Source organism: Schistocerca gregaria, chromosome 1, assembly GCF_023897955.1.
Source record: "Schistocerca gregaria isolate iqSchGreg1 chromosome 1, iqSchGreg1.2, whole genome shotgun sequence".
In the NCBI taxonomy this organism is placed as follows: domain Eukaryota; kingdom Metazoa; phylum Arthropoda; class Insecta; order Orthoptera; family Acrididae; genus Schistocerca; species Schistocerca gregaria.
The window spans coordinates 159,943,461-159,966,620 of NC_064920.1; the positions used below are offsets into that span (position 1 = coordinate 159,943,461).

At 38.4% G+C, this 23,160-nt stretch overlaps 1 protein-coding gene across 1 annotated transcript in view; it reads right to left on the reverse strand.

The window, feature by feature from the left end:
- Positions 1-23,160, reverse strand: part of LOC126335414 (pre-mRNA-processing factor 39) — a 79,295-nt gene that overhangs the window by 25,585 nt on the left and 30,550 nt on the right. Inside the window, exons 6-9 of the mRNA XM_049998690.1 lie at positions 8,277-8,551; positions 8,065-8,190; positions 6,824-6,972; positions 4,711-4,836 (exon numbers count right to left, since the gene is read on the reverse strand). Of these exons, the coding sequence (XP_049854647.1) occupies positions 4,711-4,836; positions 6,824-6,972; positions 8,065-8,190; positions 8,277-8,551 (676 nt within the window). The remainder of the gene's footprint in view (positions 1-4,710; positions 4,837-6,823; positions 6,973-8,064; positions 8,191-8,276; positions 8,552-23,160) is intronic.

Genomic DNA, 23,160 nt, shown 5'->3' on the forward strand with positions numbered 1-23,160 from the left:
TATCCACAATAAGGGGAGATGCTGCCCACTTCACCAAATCCCAGAGAAAGTTAGCCAGTGGATCATATGAATAAGCTTCTCAGCAGAAGCCTCAAAACAAAAAAATATTTTCTGAGAAAATTCTGAATTTCATACCCTGAGGAGTTTGTTCTTATTACCTCAATTCACACCTTGAGAAGGTCCACAAATGGTTTAATGTACAAATATAGAATTGGTAACAATGTTTTCTGGAAGAGTTCCACTACATTTTGATTTCACTTTTATGTGCAGAAACAAATTGTTAAGGTGATTACAGAGTTTACGAAAATGCATTTTCTGATGATGTTACTAAATTTTTAACATGCAAGGGAACTTTTTTTACATTTACTTACGTGAACACATTATGCGAGCGAAAACTTACGAATGCATCACATTTTAATCTACTCCAAAAAGGAACTCTGAGTTGTCTAACATGAGAATTTTGGTTAATATGACACACAATGGTTACCCATTCATCAAGTACTTAATTGGTCACCCATGAGGTTTCATTACAAGAAACGGATCACTAGGTTTGTAATAAACTGTTTATTAGTTTTTCTGATCTGCTTGCTTATTTCTAACATAACAAAATTGATTTATGCTGTGAGAAACCATGATTATGAATAACTGAAAATATCTGTGACAGTTGTCTGGTGCATACTACTTCTACACCAGTCTGAAAACCTAGTTCAGCTAAATAGCATAAAAGTATTTTCATTTTCACTTCGTCTGACATGCCACCCCCTCGTGTTTCACAATTTCCCAGAAGTAAGTTCATCAACTAAAGAATGCCTTCATTGTTAACCCTGTATAGGCATCTACAGTTTTTCTTTTCAGTATTTCTTTGAGCTATCCAAGTCTTTTTTGCCTTCTGAGCTGCATAAATTCTACCACTTTTACTAAAAAACTCTGTGAAACTTAACTTCAACAGAACTTAACATAGCTCGATGTATGCTATAGAGTTAACTTAAAAAAATATGGAGTATGTTCTCTGCTTGTGAGAAATTTCTCTAGTTTTATTCCCATGAAATCTGATAATGTTCTTTACACTGAGCAACTTCCCAACCATTTTACTCAAGCTGAGATCTTTCTCAGGTAAGATATACTCTCTTCACTCCCTCTATTCATGCAAATGTGAGAATCTTTTATGAAATAAAGAGAATGAAGTACATCCTCTGTTTTAATAATAAAATCTTGTAGCTCAGAACACAGAAATTTTGTGAGGTTGGGCATACTGTACTGAACCTATAAATAGGCATCAGAAGTCTGGCTGTGTAACAGGGTGCATACACTGACAAGAAAAAGGAAGTTCTCAGATTTCTCACTTAAAAACACACTTTGTACCAGACAAAAATACATTACACCCCAGATAAAATACATTTTTTTTCCATGTTAAGTGACAATATACTTTCCTTTAGAGCTATACAACTTACCACCTTTTTGCACAGTAAAGATTTTATACATCGGAGCAGAACTTCCCTGCACTTTAGAAAACAAAACTCAGCAAAAAAGAACTTTTTGGAAAGAGCTTTGATGCGCAGCAACATATACACTATTTTTTACGTATTGTGAAGGAATAAATTTCAACAAATACAGCATGGCAGCTTCTGAAGCACTGAAATTGAGATTGTGCACTTTTGTCAGGCAATCATTGCTCATTACAAGTATTCACAATTGCAAATATGGACAACCATCAGTCGTAGAATGGAATGACAATGAAAATTTGTGCAGGGGCAGGATTTGTCACTTATCACGAGCGGTCACCTTACCATTTGGTTATCCATGCACAACTCACGGCTGGGCCCAAACTTCCTCATGTCGTCATTATGCAGTTGATGGTTGTCCACATTCCCAATTGCAAATACATTTAATGTATTTCATAATGGCTGTAGTCACCACAGTGTCTATTCCTTTAGAAATGCATTCATGTCCAAAGGAACTTTGCATATTAAATCAGAATAACACAGGCACTATAACATTGTAACTCATGTCACACGATCTCACTAGCCAATAACAACTGATATTCAGTGCATAGGACTCATTATGTAGCCAGCCAACAGCAACATCACTGGAGATATGAACAAATAGCTGAAGTTAACTGTTTAAATTAATATACATACAGCATATCTACAAGAAAAGCTATGTTTCCACAAATAAAACTGGTCTATTTTTTTTAGCAGATGTTATCCTTTAAGATACATAAAACACAAATGTGCCAGTAAAATTGTAAATAATGGCATAAATGGCTGGCATTCTGGGTCTGAAATTATCCTAAGTGATTGGTCCTCAAAGTATTTTAAGTTTTGAATGAGATTCAAATGATCTGCGATTTAAGGAATTCATCGCACACTCTCACACGTAACGTAATCTTGCATAAAAGGAAGTTTACTTAGAAAGTAACACTTCTCAAACCACCATTCACACTATTTTCCCATGGCCTGCTAGAAATGTAAACATTTGTGATGTCACACTCATCAAAAGCAGTTTGTTATTATGAAATACTGCATACTTTTAGTCCTAATGCCTATGACAATTTTTGCTGCCGGCTGATGCTCGTGTGTGTACTGTGCTCTGGTGTTGTAAATGGCACATTTTCTTTGTAACTTCTCTTTTTTATGTTTCATTGCAGCAGCGTTATTCTGAAGTAGTGGGCTGAAGTAAAATTCTATCTACGTCTACAAGGATACTCTGCAAATCACATTTAAGTGCCTGGCAGAGGGTTCATCATACCACCTTCACAGTTCTCTATTATTGCTATCTCTTACAGTGCACGGAAAGAACTAACACCCATATCTTTCTGCACGAGCTCCGATTTCCCTTATTTTATCTCAGTGATTGTTTCTCCCTATGCAGGTCGGTGTCAAAATAATTTCGCATTCGGGAGATAAAGTTGCTGACTGGAATTCGTATAAAGATTCCGCCACAGTGTCCTGTCAATAAAATGCAGTCTTCGGTTAGCCTTCCCCCACAACATTTTCTGTGTGTTCCTTCCAATTTAAGTCGTTCATATTTGAAATTTCTACGTATTTAGTACTGGAGGGCAGTGTGGAGGGTAAAAATCGTAGAGGGAGACCAAGAGATGAATACACTAAGCAGATTCAGAAGGATGTAGGCTGCAATAGGTACTGGGAGATGATGAAGCCTGCACAGGTTAGAGTAGCATGGAGAGCTGCATCAAACCAGTCTCAGGACTGAAGACGACAACAGGTATTTAGTTGAATTAACGGCATTTAGATATGAATGATTTACAGTGTAACCGAAGTTTAACAGACTCCTTTCAGCACTTATGAGGACGACCTCACACTTTTCGTTATTTAGAGTCAAATGCCAATTTTTGCACAATACAGATATCTTTTCTAAATCGTTTTGCAATTTCTTTTGATCTTCTAATGACTATTCGTCAATAAACAACAGCGTCATCTGCAAACAACCTAAGATGGCTGCTCAGATTGTCTCCAGATTCGTTTATATACATAAGGAACAGCAAAGGGCCTATAATACTATCTTTGTTAGATTATCAGTTCTTACAAGCCAAAATTACAAAAATCAAAACTGAAAACTACAAAAATGAAAAATTCCTGGACTTCTAAAAAATTGCCGCTAGATGAAAAATCTCATTTTTCCCAGGGCATATACACCCAGTGTAGTCACTTTTGGCCCAATAATTAGCTGAGAATTTGTGACTGTTGAAGCATCTTGAAATTTTGGTTACATACTTGAAGTCAATTCATCCCACCTTAACTAATAATCGCACTCTTACCTTCAAGTTCCAAAGGAACTCTTACACCAAATATGGGTGAGGAAAGTTTGTATGAATAATTTACAAGGGATGTTAAAGTGGCATAATAAATACACATGAATTATACTCATAAAACTAAACTGAAAAGGTAAAAAGGGGGGAAAATATCAGGTAGCATATCAGGTGATACAGGTAACAGAATGAAGAACTTTTTTAAAAATATTTAAAATGACACTTTTGTGTATGGGATCTGTAATGTCATATTACTTGTAGTAATAACAACAACAAACAAGTTAATCAATTGATGGAAGTATATGTTAAGAGGAAATTCAAATTTGAAAAATATCTATTTTCCTTTCGTGCTGCATCATGTCTTCTTACTCTGATTCTGAGTTGACTTCTTACTTAATCCTTGAATAGTATTGTTTGCTCAAGTCCTTTCCCCTATTGTTCTGATAGACGTAAAATCATATTCAAAAATTTCTTCACTCCCATTGAATGTTATTTTTTCCTGATAATATCTTTTCACAAAAAGTTGAGTGTTTTCACACCCTGACAACTAACATACCTTTACCTATGGGATCTTAAACTCTTAAACCCACAAATACACACAATGACTAAATGTCAGTCTTGCTAGATGCATACAAAGTATTTTAGGAGGATTCCTGAACAGTTTTTAATTTTTTTAAAGTTTACTTTAGTTCCAGATAGTCAGAAAGATTAATGTTGCAAAACAACAACAACAGAGCATTATAATTTTATCTAGTTTCACTTAGCTATCCATGAGATATGTGAGAAAGATGCTGCACCTCCTGCCTTGCTCGTGAGAGTGTTGCCCATTTTAAATTGCATTTTTTTATTTCAGTTATTTTAACAATGAATTTCACATGACAGGAGCTGAAGGGTTGTTAAAGGTTTAGTATTAAGAGTAAAATGTAGAGCTTAACACTTACTTGTCAAAATGATTTGTATAGCCTTGTGTTGGGATCAAGAGTAATCTATCATATAATGCTGTAACATTTTGCAGCCGTTTGCCTTCAGACTCCCATTTGATATAACTTTCCCAAAGACGATCAGACCTGTAAGTAATTAACAAATTTTATTTCCATATTTTAACATGAGATTAAAATGATGCATCATTTAAAAGTGACATTTAAAGGAACAAAATAAATATTTAATCAGAATTACAAAAGAACATTTTGAGGCTTAATAAAGAGACACTGATTCAGAAACATTGTCTTTATCATCATTTTTTAACTGTACTTGATAACTGATGTTAGGTCACTCACTCCCATGTTATCAAAATGTCTATGGGCATTGTACTATCCCAAGGACCAACATCATGATTACATATATTTACTGTAATAAATAAAGTTATCACCAGAGGCAAGCAAACACTATATTACTTTAAATATTTAGTTATTAGTCTAGCACCATGTGTATTTCTTACTACAACTGTTGGTCAATCCATAGCTATCTGGACTAGCTATCTAAGTAAACTGCTACAATTGGACATTATAAAAACAAATTTAAATTCTGTTAGTGAAAATAAGTTTTTCAGTTTGAAGTTACTAATTAATGTGATTTGTAAACAGCAAAACACAGCAAAATACATCTTTCAAATTATTTACACACATACGGGGCTTACTGTTAGGGACCCAAAAAATTCACAGATGTGACAAATGTGAATACAAATGAATTCTGCCTCAAAAAATGAACTACAAAATTCTTAATAAATGCTATTTCAAAGAAAATTGTATTGTGATGAACTATTTTATTGTAGTTAGTTGCTTTATTTTCAGTGTAGTTATATTGAAAATTTTGCTAATTTTCAGCTGCTGGTATTGGACATCATCTCGTGAAGTTTAACAGGGAAAGATAATGCCCATAAAAATGTGTTTGCAATATAAAAAGCACATGAATGCAATGATGTATCAATGCGTGTGGTGCTCTGGTGTCACACCAGTTGTGGGCAGTTGAATGACCTGCATAAGACAGACTCCAAGTAATGCTGAATAAGACTCAGCCATGTGACCTAGCATTTTAGTTAGCTCAGAGAAATGAACAGCAATATAGCACAGTGGTTAGCACACTGGACACTCTGGAGTTCAATTCAACTTCTGGCCATCGAGATTTACGTTTTCTGTGATTTTCCTAAATCACTCCAGGTAAATGCTGGGATGGTGCCTTTGGAAGACAAGGCCTATTTTCTTCACCATGCTTAACAAAATCTAAGCTTAGGTCCCGTCTTTAATGACCTCACTGTCAATGGGACATTGAATCCTAATGTCCACACATCCCCCTCCCCTTCCCCTTCCCCAGAAATTTGTACATTTGTGCGCTAGCCGAAGTTCAAAAGTTGGTATAATGTGGCCATTTCAATGTGACCGTATTAGGTGGCTGGCATTCTGAACTGTGCTTCCATTAAATACTGGCATACGTCAAACCTGAGTAATCTCCATTTATGACACTGCCAATCTGCTTTTCTTGTTTAGAAATGAGCAAAGTGACTAATGTGTCCACAATATATTTGGATTAGAAATCTTCATAGCACCACAAGGGACTCTCATCACTATGATCATGTTTCAGTTCTGCCTTTGCAGGGGGGGGGGGGGGGGGGGGGGGGGGGGGAGGTACCAAGGGTGTTGACTGGCTCCCCTGTGACACTGGGTGTGTGCGTGCGTGTAAGTATATACCTATCCTTTTTTCCCCCTAAGGTAAGTCTTTCCGCTCCCATGATTGGAATGACTCCTTACCCTCTCCCTTAAAACCCACATCCTTTCGTCTTTCCCTCTCCTTCCCTCTTTCCTGAAGCAGCAACCGTTGGCTGCGAAAGCTAGAAATTGTGTGTGTGTGTCTGTGTTATTTTATTGTGCCTGTCTACCGGCACTTTCCCACTTGGTAAGTCTTGGAATCTTTGTTTTTAATTATTTTGTTTCATACACAATTAAGGAACACCAAGGTAATTAAAGCCAATGCGTGTGGAAAAATAATTTGACTAGTATAAAGCAAATACATATACACACAATGAGGAGTTTTAAGAATATTTTTATTCTGAAGTCTTACCTAAACTCCATCCCACATGCACTTATAGCTTTTTCGAACTGACATCGTAAGTGGGTTTCATCATCTGGGTATGTAGCCTTGCAGTAGTTTAGGTAATGAATCCACAAATCTACACTCAAAGGAATTGCCTTCAATCCACGTTCAAATACCTAAAAATATATCAGCAAATGTTAAAAAAAAATCCAGTTTCCACTTTTCTGCAAACATCTAAAGAAGTTCAACATAGCCTAAACCCATAAAAATTGCATCCTTAATCAAATTACGGTATCAGCCAGATTAGCAATACAGTATCAGCTTACACAGTTTGGCCAGCTCCTGTACTGGATGTTCTGAAGACAGTCCTTGAAAATTCTTCCTGTCCAGATCTTCAGTTTGCTTGGCTCGATTCACGAGACTTTGAATGCTTTTATACATACATTAATTTGTACAAACCCAACATGTTTAATAAATATAAACTAAGAGATGCCATATACAAACAACATACATTAATATGATGCATTTTTACTTATACCCGATCACCTCAAAAATAAGTACTTCAGAGGTTATTTCACACAATGCCAACACATAACTTACTACAAAGACTCAAAATTTTAGTTATGCAATTATTTGTAGATCTTTAAGCCAAGTTATTATCTTCTAGACAAATTAATGTTACTCGCACATTGCACAGTGTGCGAAATTCTCTGGCTTTTTTCATCTTCAGTTCTTGCAGCTCTTCTACTCTTAAGCAGCCTGTTGAACCTAATTCCACTGAAGAGTTAACGAATAAAATTAATGTATGATTTTATTTAAATTTAATGTAAATCAAATGAGAATTATCTGTGCCAAATATTTCCATTTACCATCGCATATAACAACAGACATCCTCACTGCTTTATTGCCATTCAAAAGCAAGAAATCGGTTGCCAATGCTGGGCACGTACTGCTGAAGCTGTTGGAAAAAACATGGCAATTTTCAGACCAGTAGTTTCCCACTTCTTCTCCACACCTATCTTGTCAAACGAAATATTTCTTTTAAAATGAGCTATGTAGTTCATATATACTCAATACTTACTTTTTTTCTTAGCAGTACAATAACTGCAAAGGAATCCCTTTACCATTCAGCTTATTCCTACACCAGACTACTGAAATATTAAGGCAAGTATAAGGTCCTCTGTGGAAAAAGTCATTACAGAAATTCCAATGAAGTTTACATCTCCAGGATCACTGAATCTGAACAAACAACTTAACAAACAACTTACTTCCTCACATTTCCTTTTATTTCCCTTTCTCTTTTCATAGTCAGCATATTTTCGCCAGTATCCGTAGCAGTAAGGATAGTGAGAGAGAAAAGCATCATATGCTTCCCGAGCGGCTTCTATGTCATTCTGGAATCAAAATAAACAACATTTAAGACACTAATAATGTATGTCTCTAATTATAACACAGGCTATTGAATAGTTTATTAAAATACCTCCTGATCCACATACTGAAGTAAATACGTCCATCCAGTGAAATCTGCAGGATCTTCTTTAACAGCCTTCCAATATTTTTCCAATTCAGGCAGCGATTTTCGTGATTTAGTGGCAGCCTTTGGCACAGATGACGACCCTGATGACAAAGCAGCTCTCTTCGCAGCAGGAGTCTCATCACAACTATTTTCAGAGGTAGGTGAACTGGGATCATATGTATCACCATCAAGTAATTTGCGCTTCTGGGATTCCGAGGAACGTTTTTTTCTTTTTTCCACTCCCTGCTTCTCCCATTCCTGTAATAATTAAGCAATACATAGCTTATTTGAAAATGACAACAAATGCTCCATATAGTTCACTAAATTACTAAGTATTATTTCAAAGGACACAGTCATTATTTAACAAAATGAATGAAACTTCTTTGTGTGTTAAGACACTTCCCACACACACTGTACGGAAGGGAGAAAATATCAATGAATACTAAAGATGAAATGCTTGTGTGTAGAATACAACACTGAACTGCCAATACTGCAACAAGAAACTAATGTTATTCATAAATGTAGCAACCAAGTTCACAAATATAAAAAACTTCAGTGAATCAATGTGTAAGGGTTCCAAAGTAGAAAAACACTAGGTAAATATTAATTGCTCCATTCTGGTCACAACATCTGCTGCCTCTAACATATTGTACTGCAAGACTCATCACAAAGCTTTCACTTTATTTAACCAAATTTTTTCAGCAATGGAAGGAACCAAGCAGTAACTATAGTTCTCACACTTTAGTGAACATGAAGTCAACAGATGGCAGGAGGATATTTTCCGTATAAACATGTTAAATAAGGGAGAGGGAACCACTTGCCTGTAACGGACTGATATGCGACACACAGAAACACTTAATAGAAAATAGTATTCACACTAGAATTTGAGCTCATGCTCTTTCTCTGGTCACCTCAGTCAACCTCTTAATTATTTCTTTCAGTCACTTCTTACATCTCCTGAACATCTGGCCATGAATCGCTGCTCATTTTACCTCCTCCAATTCCGAAAACACTTTCTGCTGACATAACTACAAGCATGCATCTCTTTCTGAAATATTGTCTGGTACAGTGTCTCCCACCTAATGGGCTTACAATTTAAATTCACATATCCTGCTATCACTCATCCTACTGTAAGAACCTTAACCTTCTCCAATTCTGCCAGAAACATCACCAGTCTCCCTCTCCCTCCTGGCCCTCCCTTCCTCTACAACTTTTTCTACTTTCCCCCCCTCATCATCTTCTTACATCTCTTTTAGCATTTCCACCTGCACTTTTTTTTTTTATCTTGTTGTGTAGTCACAGTCATCTATCTGAAGACTTGCCACTTTCTTGTTGCCTGCTCCTTATGTCCTACCCTGCCTTCCCTCGCTCAACTGCATCAGCTCAGGCAACTGCTTTCAAAAACCAACATCAATAACTGGTCTTGCTGTAGCCACAGGAGTTAATGTTTGGGATCTGTATGGTCATGTGTTTGAATGTATGTATTTTTGCTAGAAAAAGAGCTAGTGTTGGGTTGGGTTGTTATGGGAGAGGAGACCAAACAGCAAGAACATCGGTCTCATCAGATTAGGGAAGGATGGGTAAGGAAGTTGCCCGTGCCCTTTCATTGGAATCATCCCAGCATTTGCCTGGAGCGATTTAGGGAAATAGCAAAAAACCTAAATCAAGATGGCGGGATTGAACCGTCATCCTCCCGAATGCTAGTCCAGTGTGCTAGCCACTGTGCCACCTCGCTCGGTGAGAGCTAGTGTGAATGCTGTCTTCTGTTACATGTTTGTGTGCTCCAAATATTTATCTGCTACAGGTTAGTAGTTGCCTTAAAACACACACACACACACACACACACACACACACACACACACACACACACACACACACACACACACACACACAAGTACAGGGGGAGAACACCTCAAATTTGTGTCTGGGAAGAGCTGATGGGACAAGAGCTGAGGGGCATCCCACCTGTGACAAATTTTCTCATTTCAGACAAATTCTGGCTAATCAAAATAACTCCATCACACTGGTACGAAATATCCTAAGTGGGGAAAGAAGGTTAACACTACCTCTTGTAAACAAAAGCAGATTTGACGATGTGGTCTCAGTCCAAAGACTGCCTCTTCACTCCTGCCTCACTACTGAGGCCTACATACATTTGAACCTGTTTAACATTTTTGCTGCTACTGACATCATCACTGCCTTCCATGCTGATGGCAGCTTTTGTTTTGCCTGTAATGCGAGATGGCATTGCAACCAATATGAAATCCTTATCAAGCGATTTGCAAAAACTGTTACATGAATAAATTTGATTTTTGCATGTCTTAAAGTTCAATATCTTTACTCAGAGAATTGAATTTATTTCCCTTATCCATCAAGCTTACTGTGCTGAATCAAATGAAGTAAAGTAATGCACGTAGAAATGCATCTGATAAAAATTGTGAATGGTTGATTTTAGTTTATACATCGCAGTGAATGAAATGTAGACAAGATATCAAAATTTTATTCAAAACAGAGAGCAGAATGATATATTGTCTCATTCTCAAATAACTGCCTTTATATTCGATGCATGGCCGCATGCAAGACATTCCTTCACATCCTTACACATTGCAAATCGTGTGATCATAACGATCATCATAGCTCATAAGCAATTCAAGATATAGAAAAATAACCAAAACTTCTTATTCACAGAGATATGGCAGTAACATAACCAGAGCAGTGAGACTTCGTAAGATCAGGATACATACAGATGTCCATAGCACATTAGGAAAACCCAAGCAGCATGCAATTACACTTTCACAACATCTGGAGAATAGTGTAGTATGAAGTGTAGACAGGCTCACAGGATCAAAAGGATTAATGAAGTCAAACACTGGTGCCCCCTAGTTCCACACATACCAAATAGAAGATTCCTTGATGCCTCAGATTTACTATTCCTGTATATGGTAATAACATAAAAACATGCATATGCCTTATTACTTTCACAATTTTTCCACCACTTAAGCCAAAAATACGTAGCATCACTTTCTTCTAGAACTAGAAGTTCAATAATGCGCAATAAATACTTGCAGTGCCTCAAATCAAGAAAATCGATAAAATAAAATTCAACAGTTTATAAACAAATTAGTCCATGTTACTTTGTTCTTCAGGGATGATTCACATTTAGGTGTTGACAGTCATTCTGTTTCTGGTGTATCCTAAATCCTTACTACTAGCTTGTTGTTGAGTACTCTCAGGCAATCTGCAGCATCACATTGTTTACATTCTGCCACTTCATTTATCAAAGATGATGCTTCAATAATCAAGAGCTGATCATGAAATTGTATCACAATATCTTCTAGAATTTTATGCACAATGATGAGTTAAATTTAGAATTCAATTTTCCTTTACTGAATTATATATTAATTTATGAAACAGGTGTTCATTCAGAAGTAACCTCATGCAACAAAGAGAATTTAATGGTTATTTTTGCTCAAGTATGTGGACATATTAAAAAGAATCATCCGATTTGGCATGTCTATGTTTCTGAAACTAATAAACATATAAAATGAATTTTGTTTTTCATGAATAGAAAATTCAAAAAGTTTTTTTTTCCTTCCTTTTCATAGATGTTCAATGTGCAGTAAAGGAAACAAAAGAATAGGTACTAAAATCCATGGAGAAGAAACAAAAATTTTGAGGTTCGCCAATGACATTGTAATTCTGTCAGAGACGACAACAGAGGACTTGGAAGAGCAGCTGAACGGAAAGGACAGTGTCTTAAAAGAAGGATATAAGATGAATATCAACAAAAGCAAAACGAGAATAATGGAATGTAGTCGAATTAAGTCAGGTGATGCTGAGGGAATTAGATTAGGAAATAAGACACTTAAAGTAGTAAAGGAGTTTTGCTATTTGGGGAGCAAAATAACTGATGATGGTCGAAGAAGAGAGGATATCAAATGTAGACTAGCAATGGCAAGGAAAGTGTTTCTGAAGAAGAGAAATTCGCTAACATCGAATATAGCTTTAACTGTCAGGAAGTCGTTTATGAAAGTATTTGTATGGAGTGTAGCCATGTATGGAAGTGAAACATGGACGATAAATAGTTTTGACAAGAAGAGAATAGCTTTCGAAATGTGGTGCTACAGAAGAATGCTGAAGATTAGATGGGTAGATCACATAACTAATGAGGAGGTACTGAATAGAATTGGGGAGAATTTTGTGGCACAACTTGACTAGAAGAAGGGATCAGAGATGAATACACTAAGCAGATCCAGAAGGATTAGGTTGCGGTAGGTACTGGGAGATGAAGCTTGCAAAGGATAGTGTAGCATAGAGAGCTGCATCAAACCAGTCTCAGGACTGAAGACCAAAACAACAACAAACATACTTCGTATGTGGAACTGAATATATTATCTCAGCCAAGAAGTCCTACATATGTGGTCTCCTTCACAAGTGATTTTTTTTTTTAATAACATGGTACCTGAATATGAAAAAGCATTTTAGAGAATTTTGTGTGTCACTTTTTTAATCCTTGTTCTTTCATAAAGATCAATACATCCTAAAATGTTCAAATTATTTACAAACTGTTTAGAAAGTACTGTGCATTAACCGTGATCAACAAAATTTCATTATACATTGAAATGAAACAGTGTATGAAAGAAGTAGGTGTCGATTTTTTAAAAAAATATGGAACCAAAAAAATACCTTGTGTCCTTAACAACTTTGTTCCCAACAACTTTCCAATTTATCTCAATCATCATCATCGATATATACCATCTGGAAACTAATGACAGAACCACTGTGGTGTTCTGGCATATTCTTCCTACAGAAGCAATTATCTTTCAGTGCCCTCAGCATGACTTATTCTGGTCTTCTCATTGCCAGTTAATATTATTTGTCACTGACAGGATGCCATGTGTCAGAATAAAGAAACACCAAATCAGATTTGTCAATGTGTGTAGGAATTTATTACATTAAATCCTTATATTAATTAGATGACAGTTTTCTACTCACAACATCACTGAGATAGTTCTGTCTTCCACTATAATATTAGCCCTGCACCATCTGTTTAAGTAGTGACTGATAGCTTTGTTTTACCATTTAGTAAGAACTTTTAGTTACCTAACTAATTTTGTCTTAAATGCCATTTTGAAGTCTAAAGCCAGAAACCCGAGAACATACTCGCAAACTGTAAGTATCTGCAGTGGCAGTGATCTGACCAAACACTTGCTAGATGCAGATTTGTAGATAAAAATGTACTGCTCAGCCACCTTTTGGTGATGGGCAACATTACTTCATCAGCTAGATGTAGAGGTATCTGTGTTGATGCACAATTAAGAACTTTTGTAGAAAGTGGGAAATCCTGAAGACACCAGGAACTGCAAAGTGTCCTCCTAGAAAGAAAAATTACGTAGTACGCGAAAACACAGTAAGTTCCATTTATCTGATGATTGCCTGGTCAGGGTATTGCAGGCCAGCCATGGAAGCCACGCCTGCCAGTCAAGTGGGTCCCATGGGACCGCACTATGCCCCCCTTTTTTGTGGGTTTTATCCTGAAGGTGGTACAGACATATGTGCCTTGTCAGCCAGTGTCACTTGAGCAGTGAAACAAGCATCACAAGTGTAACAATGAAGTCTGAACATAACAATGGCAAGAGCAAATAATTCAATTCCACAAGAAGTTTTTATTTGTGATTTGTATGTGCGCCCAGAGTCCATTTGTATTGCTCACAGATTGTTTGAACAGAAGTTTCCAGGTGTTCCGGGTCGTGGTGCATTTCACAAATTAGTGAACAAGTTTCGTGAAACAGAAAGTGCTCAAGACAAGAAGCACAAACGACAAGGTACAGTTCTCACAGAAGCTTGTCTCTATGACTTCACATACCACCTAGAAAATTCCCCTAAAAAGTCTCTTATACATCTTTCCGCAGCAAACACATGTACAGTATAACCCCGCTTTTAAGTTACCGGAATTAACATTTTCTTGCCGTTTACAATGTCTTATCGCAGCCGTCAAATTTCCTATGTCCACAATGCTAATTTGCATCAACATATTAATAATTTTCCCACCATTTACACATTATGAAAAAAAATGGAGAAAAAATTACGCAGGCATGATGTTGGTCATCCAGGAGTGTTTACAAATATTACATGGTTAAGTATATAACAGGGCATTCTACTCAGCGAATTTGAACCAGTAAACGTGTAAAGTTGGAACAATTCGTACTTTATCTCAAGCCGCTGCCAAGCTGTATTTGGCGTGGTGGCTGATGGAAGTAACTAGGTTCATTCAAATAAATATGTCATGACTAATCATAACCATTTCCAAATTGTCTACTGCAAAAACACAGTTTCGTGACTTGTCATCATGACACCTTTATCGTACCATATTTAGTGCGTTTCGGCTTATGACCACTTTGCTAGTAGACACTGTCATTCACTTTGCATTGCTCAAATGATTTTAGTTTAAACACACTGCTGGTTACATATTTTTTGAACAAAACGTGTTTCGAGAATTTATTCTCGTTTTTAAGTGCAGTATTTACGTACATTTTTTTTGTGATGTTACACAAACAAACAATGTGAGAGTAGTTTGCCTGTGTGTGGTTTGCGACATTACTGAGGAGGCACAGTACCTGATAACCTCAAAAAGACAACTACAGTGGGAAAGATGCAGACTAATACACATTGAAACACCACAAAATACTTACATACATATTTGCACTTGACAACGAGAAAAAAATTCTTGTAACATGTCACGCTATGCAAACTAGTGCAGTATTTCATTATTTAAATAATGAATGACAGCAGCACACTTTACAAAACATCAATTATGATGTATGTAATTGAGCCAAACGTTCCTACTTCCCAAATAGTTACCTGTTCAAGTTACATCAGCAGTTCTTATTAGATAATAGACCTTTATCAGATAATGACAAGTGTTGATGCCTGTTATGTACATATGTCCTACATCAAGTGCGAAAATGCAAGAGAGGTATCCCACAAGTAACATTTACAGCTTAAAACGTTATTTCCCACATTTTACATTTTCTTGCATTTTACACAAATTTTTTGAAGTCCCTTGAATTGTGTAAAAGTGAGGCTTCACTGTACTGTGCACTTCTGTACAAAGAGGTGTAAAGCTGCTTTGGCTAAGGCCCTATTAAGTATCAGTAGTGCAAGAACTTTAACCTGGCGATCCTTCACACAGGATTAAGCTTTGCAAATGGGTTTTAACACAAGTGCATGACAGTGAAATGGATCCTTACCTCATTCAGTTTTCAGACAAGGCTTTGTTTGATTTACAAGCACATGTTATTTCCCAAACTGTCAACACTGAAGTGCAGATAGACCTGTTTTGCTTCATGAGAAAACCCTTCACTATCAGAAAATAGGGGTGTGGTGCGCAGTTAGTGGTGACAGAATAATGGGCTCATTTTTTTTTTTGTTTGTTAATGACACAGTTACAAGTGAAAGATACATGCAGAACACTGTGTGACCGATTAATGAACTAAGCTGAAGCTTCGGATTTTTTCGACAGGGTTCAGCAAAGGCTCATATGGCCAATATTTCTTTGCATGCAATTTACAATGTGTTTGATGAAAGAGCAGTTGGCAACAATATCTGGCCTACTGGAAGTCCTGATTTTGCTCTTTGCAATTTTTATTTGTGGGGTGCACTGAAGGGGAAAGTGTACACATCAAATCCGCACACGATAAAGGAACTCAAAGATTATATCAGGAAATCAATTAATTCACTATCTCAGAGAGAAATCATGTGATTAATCATTCCTTGAGTAGATGTCAGAAATGCGTGGAAAATAATGGCAGACAGTTCCAGCATCTCATTGCGCGACATGGGTGAGTACAAAATTTACTTGCTTATATTTTGGATTTTGTCGTACCGCGCATTAGATGGGCGGCACTGCGTCCGATTGCTGGGCAACATAACGCTCACTGCCTGGCGTCTCCTGCACCACACAGGCAGTCATCAGATAAATGGAACACCCTGTATTTAGAAGGTTACTACACATTCCAGTGCACAGTAAATTCTGTTTGTCAAGGCACTGAAAATGCAAAGGAAGATGCATGCAGTTGTTTGGTCTGTACCTCATGACTGAAACGTTGAAACTTGAAGGAAGAGTTTGAGATGTAGGTTTGTTCCAAAGATTGCTTAGACGTGTAACACACAGTTTATTTCAAGTGATCAGTCACATTCTAAACGTAATGAAGTCATGCTTACAGATCAAGCCTATAATGGGGGGAGGGGCAGGGGCAGAGGGAATGTCAATGATTTGTTTTGGGAGAGAAGGGACACACACGATAATTGCCCTCACAAAATCACAGTTGATGTTTGGCAGACACTAAGAGAACACTTAACAAAATTCTGAGTTGATACAGTCATTACTGCAAATACATTGTCCGAGATATTTTGAAACTCCAACATTGAATATTACATCATTGAATTTTACATCACTGAATGTGCTTTTCTCAAAGGGATTCTTGATACTACAACAGAATCTTATTAGAAGGATCACAGATTTTGCATGTAATAAGTGTGAAAACGTACTACCGAAAAACAACTAATTCGGTAATGACTATTTTTTCGGCATGGAAAACATCTAATTAAAAGTAGCTCTTTTCGGGTAATATGCGATCTTTTAACACCACACTTCCTGGCATGCTCTATCAAATTCTAGTTCTAAATGCACCTTTTGAGAATACATTCAGAATATCACATTCAGGAACTCTAAACTATGCATTAGTATATCATATGCAAAAATATTTTAAATATAGCAACATTGGCAACATCCAAGCTGCTAGACATGTACACTTAAGCCAACAGCCAGATGGAATGGAGGTACATTACATGATGGAGGAGTACTGCCTCTAGCCTCCAAAATATGAACCCTTATTTTTGAAACACACCTAAAAGCCTCAGATATAAACATCTGATTTCAATTTGAGTCGTTTTATACGTGACTATGTACCTGTGTACGCATTAAATGTTAATGTGATTAACATCCAATTTCAATTTTAACACATAACACCACCAATACTTGTATGTAACTCTTAAATCATAACATTATGTACAAATAAAGTAACTGGTTAATACAGAGAAATATGAACCTGGCATGTGATGATTCTATTGATTCACAAAGTAAGGCAGAGTTTAGACAGATGTCATTAATAAAAATGATCATTCATTCATTTTGCTTTTTCCTCATTTGTGAACCATTGCTGATAATATTTATTGTCATTGCTAAAACTGTTGGTATATTGTACATGTTCTAACTACACTACACTGCGTAGTTCTGTCTTTCTTCTTGAAGGACATTTCAATTGTTTCTTGTTTCTCCTGTCCCAATTTTAATATCACACTGACCATCTTTATTAACACATTAAACACTTCATCAACTTCAAAGTTTAGCAGATAATGTTTAATTGTGTTCACAGCTTCAATGGTTTTCGACATTGTACGAACTGAAGAAGATTATGCTTAATCCTCATCTTCTCTTAGTTTCTATGCCATCTGCTGCTGCAACACTATCAACTGTCCTGGACTGACAGACGGCGACACAATCACACCAATATAAGCATCGAAGCTAAGGCATGTGGTATTTTCATCTTGCCCCATTATTTGCTGCCGCTGTTCAGCTGCAATTCCATTGTTTTCTGACATGATGCTTTCTTCTGCAATTTCAGTGTTTTCCGATGAGATCTCTCGTGGTTCGATTAAAGTCAGCAAAGAATCCCACATATTTCTCACAAAGTGCATAACATCCATCGTCGTCACTTTTCTTGCATCATGAAGACAGGCCAGCTTCTTCTGTACAAGTATTTTTCTGTATTTTTGTTTCATGCCTATTATAATGTCTTTGTCAGAAGCCTGAAGGTGGCTTTTACAACTGGCAAGAAAAAACCCTACATTTGTATTACAAAGATACAACGTATCTCAAGAATGTGCCACATTACTCAATAAAAAATGATTATTTACCTGTTTCTGACTCCCAACCCTGCACTCCAAGCGCACAAATATTTTTCAAATAAACTTGTTGTCAATCATGCTTGATCCTATTAGATGCATATTTGCAGCAGGAGTGTCCACATTTGTATTTTTGAAACCTCGAGGATTTTTCACCTTATCAATGCAGAACATGACAGAACAGTCAGTCTTTCTGCGCCAAATCATCTGCCGAGGCATTTCTCTCCTCTGAACTCAGTGGTTTTGTCAGGCAGAAGATGTAAAAAAAGTCCCATTTAATCAGCATTACAAGTTCCATTTAAACTGTACCACTCAATGATAGATGGAAGAGTATTTTACCATAACTCAACAATTTCAATATTAAAACTTGCAGTCCCACCTCTAAACAGATTTATACACCAAACTGTGTTCGCTCTTAAACCTTCTGATCCAACCATTGGATGCCTTTAGATCTTCGAGTCCCAACTTTTGTGCCAAATATGTAGCGTCAGCATAAATCACAATCCCATCGACTGGAAATTTTGCTGTGCGTGCTTGCTTGAATCATTTCAGTACATTTTAAATTTCTGGAATCTGACAATCATACACACATTCTTGTTTGCCGTTTCCTCCTTCCACGCACAGCTTCAAATATTTTTCGCTTTCTTATTATCATGTTTAATGTCAACGGAGGAATGTTCAGTTTTCGTGCAATATCAATGTGTGGATTTTTGTCCACATCCTGAATACTGTTCCACTTTTCTTCATTATTGACTGCCTCACTACCTTCTTATCCATGGCATATCTGTACACTTTTTGACACAAAAAAGAAAATCGTCCACTAAGATTTAATCAGACACTTAAGTCATGTTGTAGTACACATGATTATATAGCAACTGAGTTACATGTGGTTTATCATTTATGTTGGCTGTTACAATATTGCTCCTGCCTCTGATCAACACTTGACAGATTGAAAGTCATCAGAGCTACTGCTAACATACAAGAACACCAGTACTGTACTAAACTATACTTCCACGTGTTAAATTGGTCATTTCTACCATAGCTTATGGTGGGCACAGTTGCTGGAAAAAGGGGGGGAGATTAAATTCGAACACACTAAGTGGGGAGGGGAAATGTATAAATGAGACACATTAACATGCGTTTAATGCAACTGGGAGAGGGATGTACGGTGCAGGAAAACACAGTAATGAGGAACATATTAACAAGATTCCAATCTGTCTCGCGTGTGTTTAAAATGAGTTATGGAACCTATTTTAAGCTACACTGTGACTACAGCTTCATACAAACCAAAACATGTCTGACTTGCACAGTTTCTGATAATAAAAAACCAAGCCAATAAAAAAGACCCTTTCGTAGCAGAGTACTTAAGTCACAAAAGGGATTCTAAAACATACCTTATACTCAAGGAAGACTCTTTCATGTTGATGAGGTTGTATGGGACAGGCCTTGCATCTATGTCTATTACGGGGGTTTGAACCATGAAGTAAGGGATCGGGAGCAGGGGTTGTGTAAGGATGGATGAGGATATTGTATAGATTTGGTGGACGATGGAATACCACTGTGGGAGGGGTGGGAAGGATAGTGGGCACGACATTTCCATTGCAAGAAACGAGAGGTAATCAAAACCCCGGTGGTGAATGTAATTCAGTTGTTCCAGTCCTGGATGGTATTGAGTTACTAAAGGAATGCTCCTCTGTTGCCTTTCCAGTCTCCTACCACCTTCCAAAGTCCCACTGCCCAGCCACCCCCACAATACTACCCTTCCCAACACCCAATCGGCACTCAGATCATGCATGATGAGGCTGCTGCTGCTGCACGCGGAGTGGTTTTTGTAGCCTGAAACTGAGGGGGGAAAGAGGGGGGGGAAAGAGGGGGGGGGGAAAGAGGGGGGGGAAAGAGGGGGGGAGAAAGAGGGGGGGAGAAAGAGGGGGGGAGAAAGAGGGGGGGGGGAAAGACGGGGGGGGGAAAGACGGGGGGGGAAAGACGGGGGGGGAAAGACGGGGGGGGGAAAGAGGGGGGGGGAAAGAGGGGGGGGGAAAGAGGGGGGGGAAAGAGGGGGGGGAAAGAGGGGGGGGAAAGAGGGGGGGGAAAGAGGGGGGGGAAAGAGGGGGGAAAGAGGGGGGGAGAAAGAGGGGGGGGGAAAGACGGGGGGGGAAAGACGGGGGGGAAAGACGGGGGGGGGAAAGACGGGGGGGGGAAAGAGGGGGGGGGAAAGAGGGGGGGGGAAAGAGGGGGGGGGAAAGAGGGGGGGGGAAAGAGGGGGGGGAAAGAGGGGGGGGAAAGAGGGGGGGGAAAGAGGGGGGGGAAAGAGGGGGGGGGAAAGAGGGGGGAAAGAGGGGGGAAAGAGGGGGGAAAGAGGGGGGAAAGAGGGGGGAAAGAGGGGGGAAAGAGGGGGGAAAGAGGGGGGAAAGAGGGGGGAAAGAGGGGGGAAAGAGGGGGGAAAGAGGGGGGAAAGAGGGGGGAAAGAGGGGGGAAAGAGGGGGGAAAGAGGGGGGAAAGAGGGGGGAAAGAGGGGGGAAAGAGGGGGGAAAGAGGGGGGAAAGAGGGGGGAAAGAGGGGGGAAAGAGGGGGGAAAGAGGGGGGAAAGAGGGGGGAAAGAGGGGGGAAAGAGGGGGGAAAGAGGGGGGAAAGAGGGGGGAAAGAGGGGGGAAAGAGGGGGGAAAGAGGGGGGAAAGAGGGGGGAAAGAGGGGGGAAAGAGGGGGGAAAGAGGGGGGAAAGAGAGAGATTTTTGTGGAGGAGGGATCTATTGTTGACCAAGGCCTTAATGGCTTAAGCTTACTTTTTTACAGTCTTTTTGTTGTGCCTATCTGCAACTCAGCATCTCTGCTATATGGTCAGTAGCAACTTTCCTTCTCACGATATTGTTAGTTGTCTTTTCCCAAGTCAAGGACATTCTTTTGGGCAATATGAAAGGAACTGAGGTCTGATTAAAGGAAAAGGAAGAAAGACAAAACATTCCCACTGCAATGCCATATTTACCAGTGATGGCGATGTGCAGAAGTCCACGCCTTTTACTGTTCTTAAGGACAGAAGCAAAAGGAAAACAGGTCTTGGGAAATATGTCTTCAAGAAATCTATTGCCAAGAGAACTGTTTAAAATTCAGAAGTATTTTATTCTGAAATAAGAAACAGATGATTCTGTACTAGGTTCACTAGTGTACAAAGGTCCACAAACTATTCTGACTTTCTGAACAGAAATGAAGTAATGGAGTGTTTAAAAACCCAGTCTACCAACAGTAGTGTTCAATCCACTGAAGCTAAAAAAAGGGCAGTATTGTCAGGAATTTATTTAAGCACATTGATAATTGAAGTAGTTCGTGGTTACACAATATCCTTTAATATAGTCGCCAGCAACCAGACATTTTGAACATAGACATTCACGTAGGGCAAGAATAAGAGGTCCTTCAGTAACTAGAAATTATGCCAGAGGTACTGTCCATCAGTGTGTGGATCAGAGGACAAAACAGTGGTATTTTATTTTTATAATTGTGTTTTGTTATCAATTTACTTTCTGCTACTTTATTTTTGCACGTTGCTGAGGGTTTCCTGGTTGTAGGTATTATTAAGAATAATATTGCTGTTATGAACTAACGTTTTCAGGCTAAAAATAACATCTGATGAAAAAATTTTTGCTCACTGTAACATACTGAGTTATGAGAAAATAGTTCAAAAAATATTTCTGATAAAAATTGATTGGCTAAGTTAAAATATCTAGTATTATGAAAATATAACAATGAAAACAATTTTTGACTAAATCTGCCCTATGCACCCTATCATCACCACCTACAGCAGCCCTGTAATTGGCAAAACGTACTATCAAAGGATGAGCCACCTGCGAAACATGTCATATACCAGCTGTTATGTAAACACTGTTCAGCCTTTTACACCAGCATAACTACAACCAAATTATCAATTAGGATGAATGGTATAGTTGGAGGTTGTATACTGGTAACACTTAATATCCAGTTGCAGAGCATGCTCCACAGCATGACAATCGTGACCTCTGTGCCTGTTTCATCATTTGCATTCTTCCTCAAGACACCAGTTTCTCATAACTCTGCAGGTGAGAGCTAGTGTTACAACATGTTCTTGGTTCTCGCCACCCAACAGGCCTTAATTTACACTAACATGTTCTGTCTCGGAATTTCTACACAGTAGCTACTACTTTCTTCACTCCATTTTAGTTTTCTACCTCTTTCACTGTCTTACCCGTCCATTTTTCAGTGTCAGATTTTGTCAGTGCCAAGTGATGTATCTCGACACTGACGAAGCACTGCGAAACTCCCTTGAACTAAAAGCAATGTTGCATGATAAAGAGAGCCACATGCATGGAAGGATAGCAGGCAGCACTAAGTAAGGTGATACGGTTCAGGAAATGAGGACATGAATTACAGCAAGTGGCCACTTTCAGCAAAGTGTGCCGCAAAACATTCGGCAAGTACCATGGGATCAGTGCAGACCATTCCATTGACAGGGGTGCCAGGAACCGCCGTGGATGGTGGATGGTCGCAAATGCGACTGACTTTAGTCCATACTTGGTACAATGCGATGTGGGATCACAGACGACACATATTGCTCCCAACAATCCTGCTTCCTTTTCTTTATTAACAACCTAGTTTTCTCCCAGACTCTATTGAACACTATTAAATTATTCATAAACAGGTGGAGCTTGTGCCATTGGAACACTCTGCGGCATTCCATGATAGCTATGGCTGTATCTGAAGACAACCATGGCAACAGCGGGACGAGCCGGAGAGTAGAGTATCGTAGCTCCTGCAGCATGAATAGTAGTATCCCATACCACTTTGTCAATATCAGTCACATGAATGGCTATAAATGTGGCTGTAGAGTAGAGAGCCTGCCAGCCAGCTTTCCAAAGTG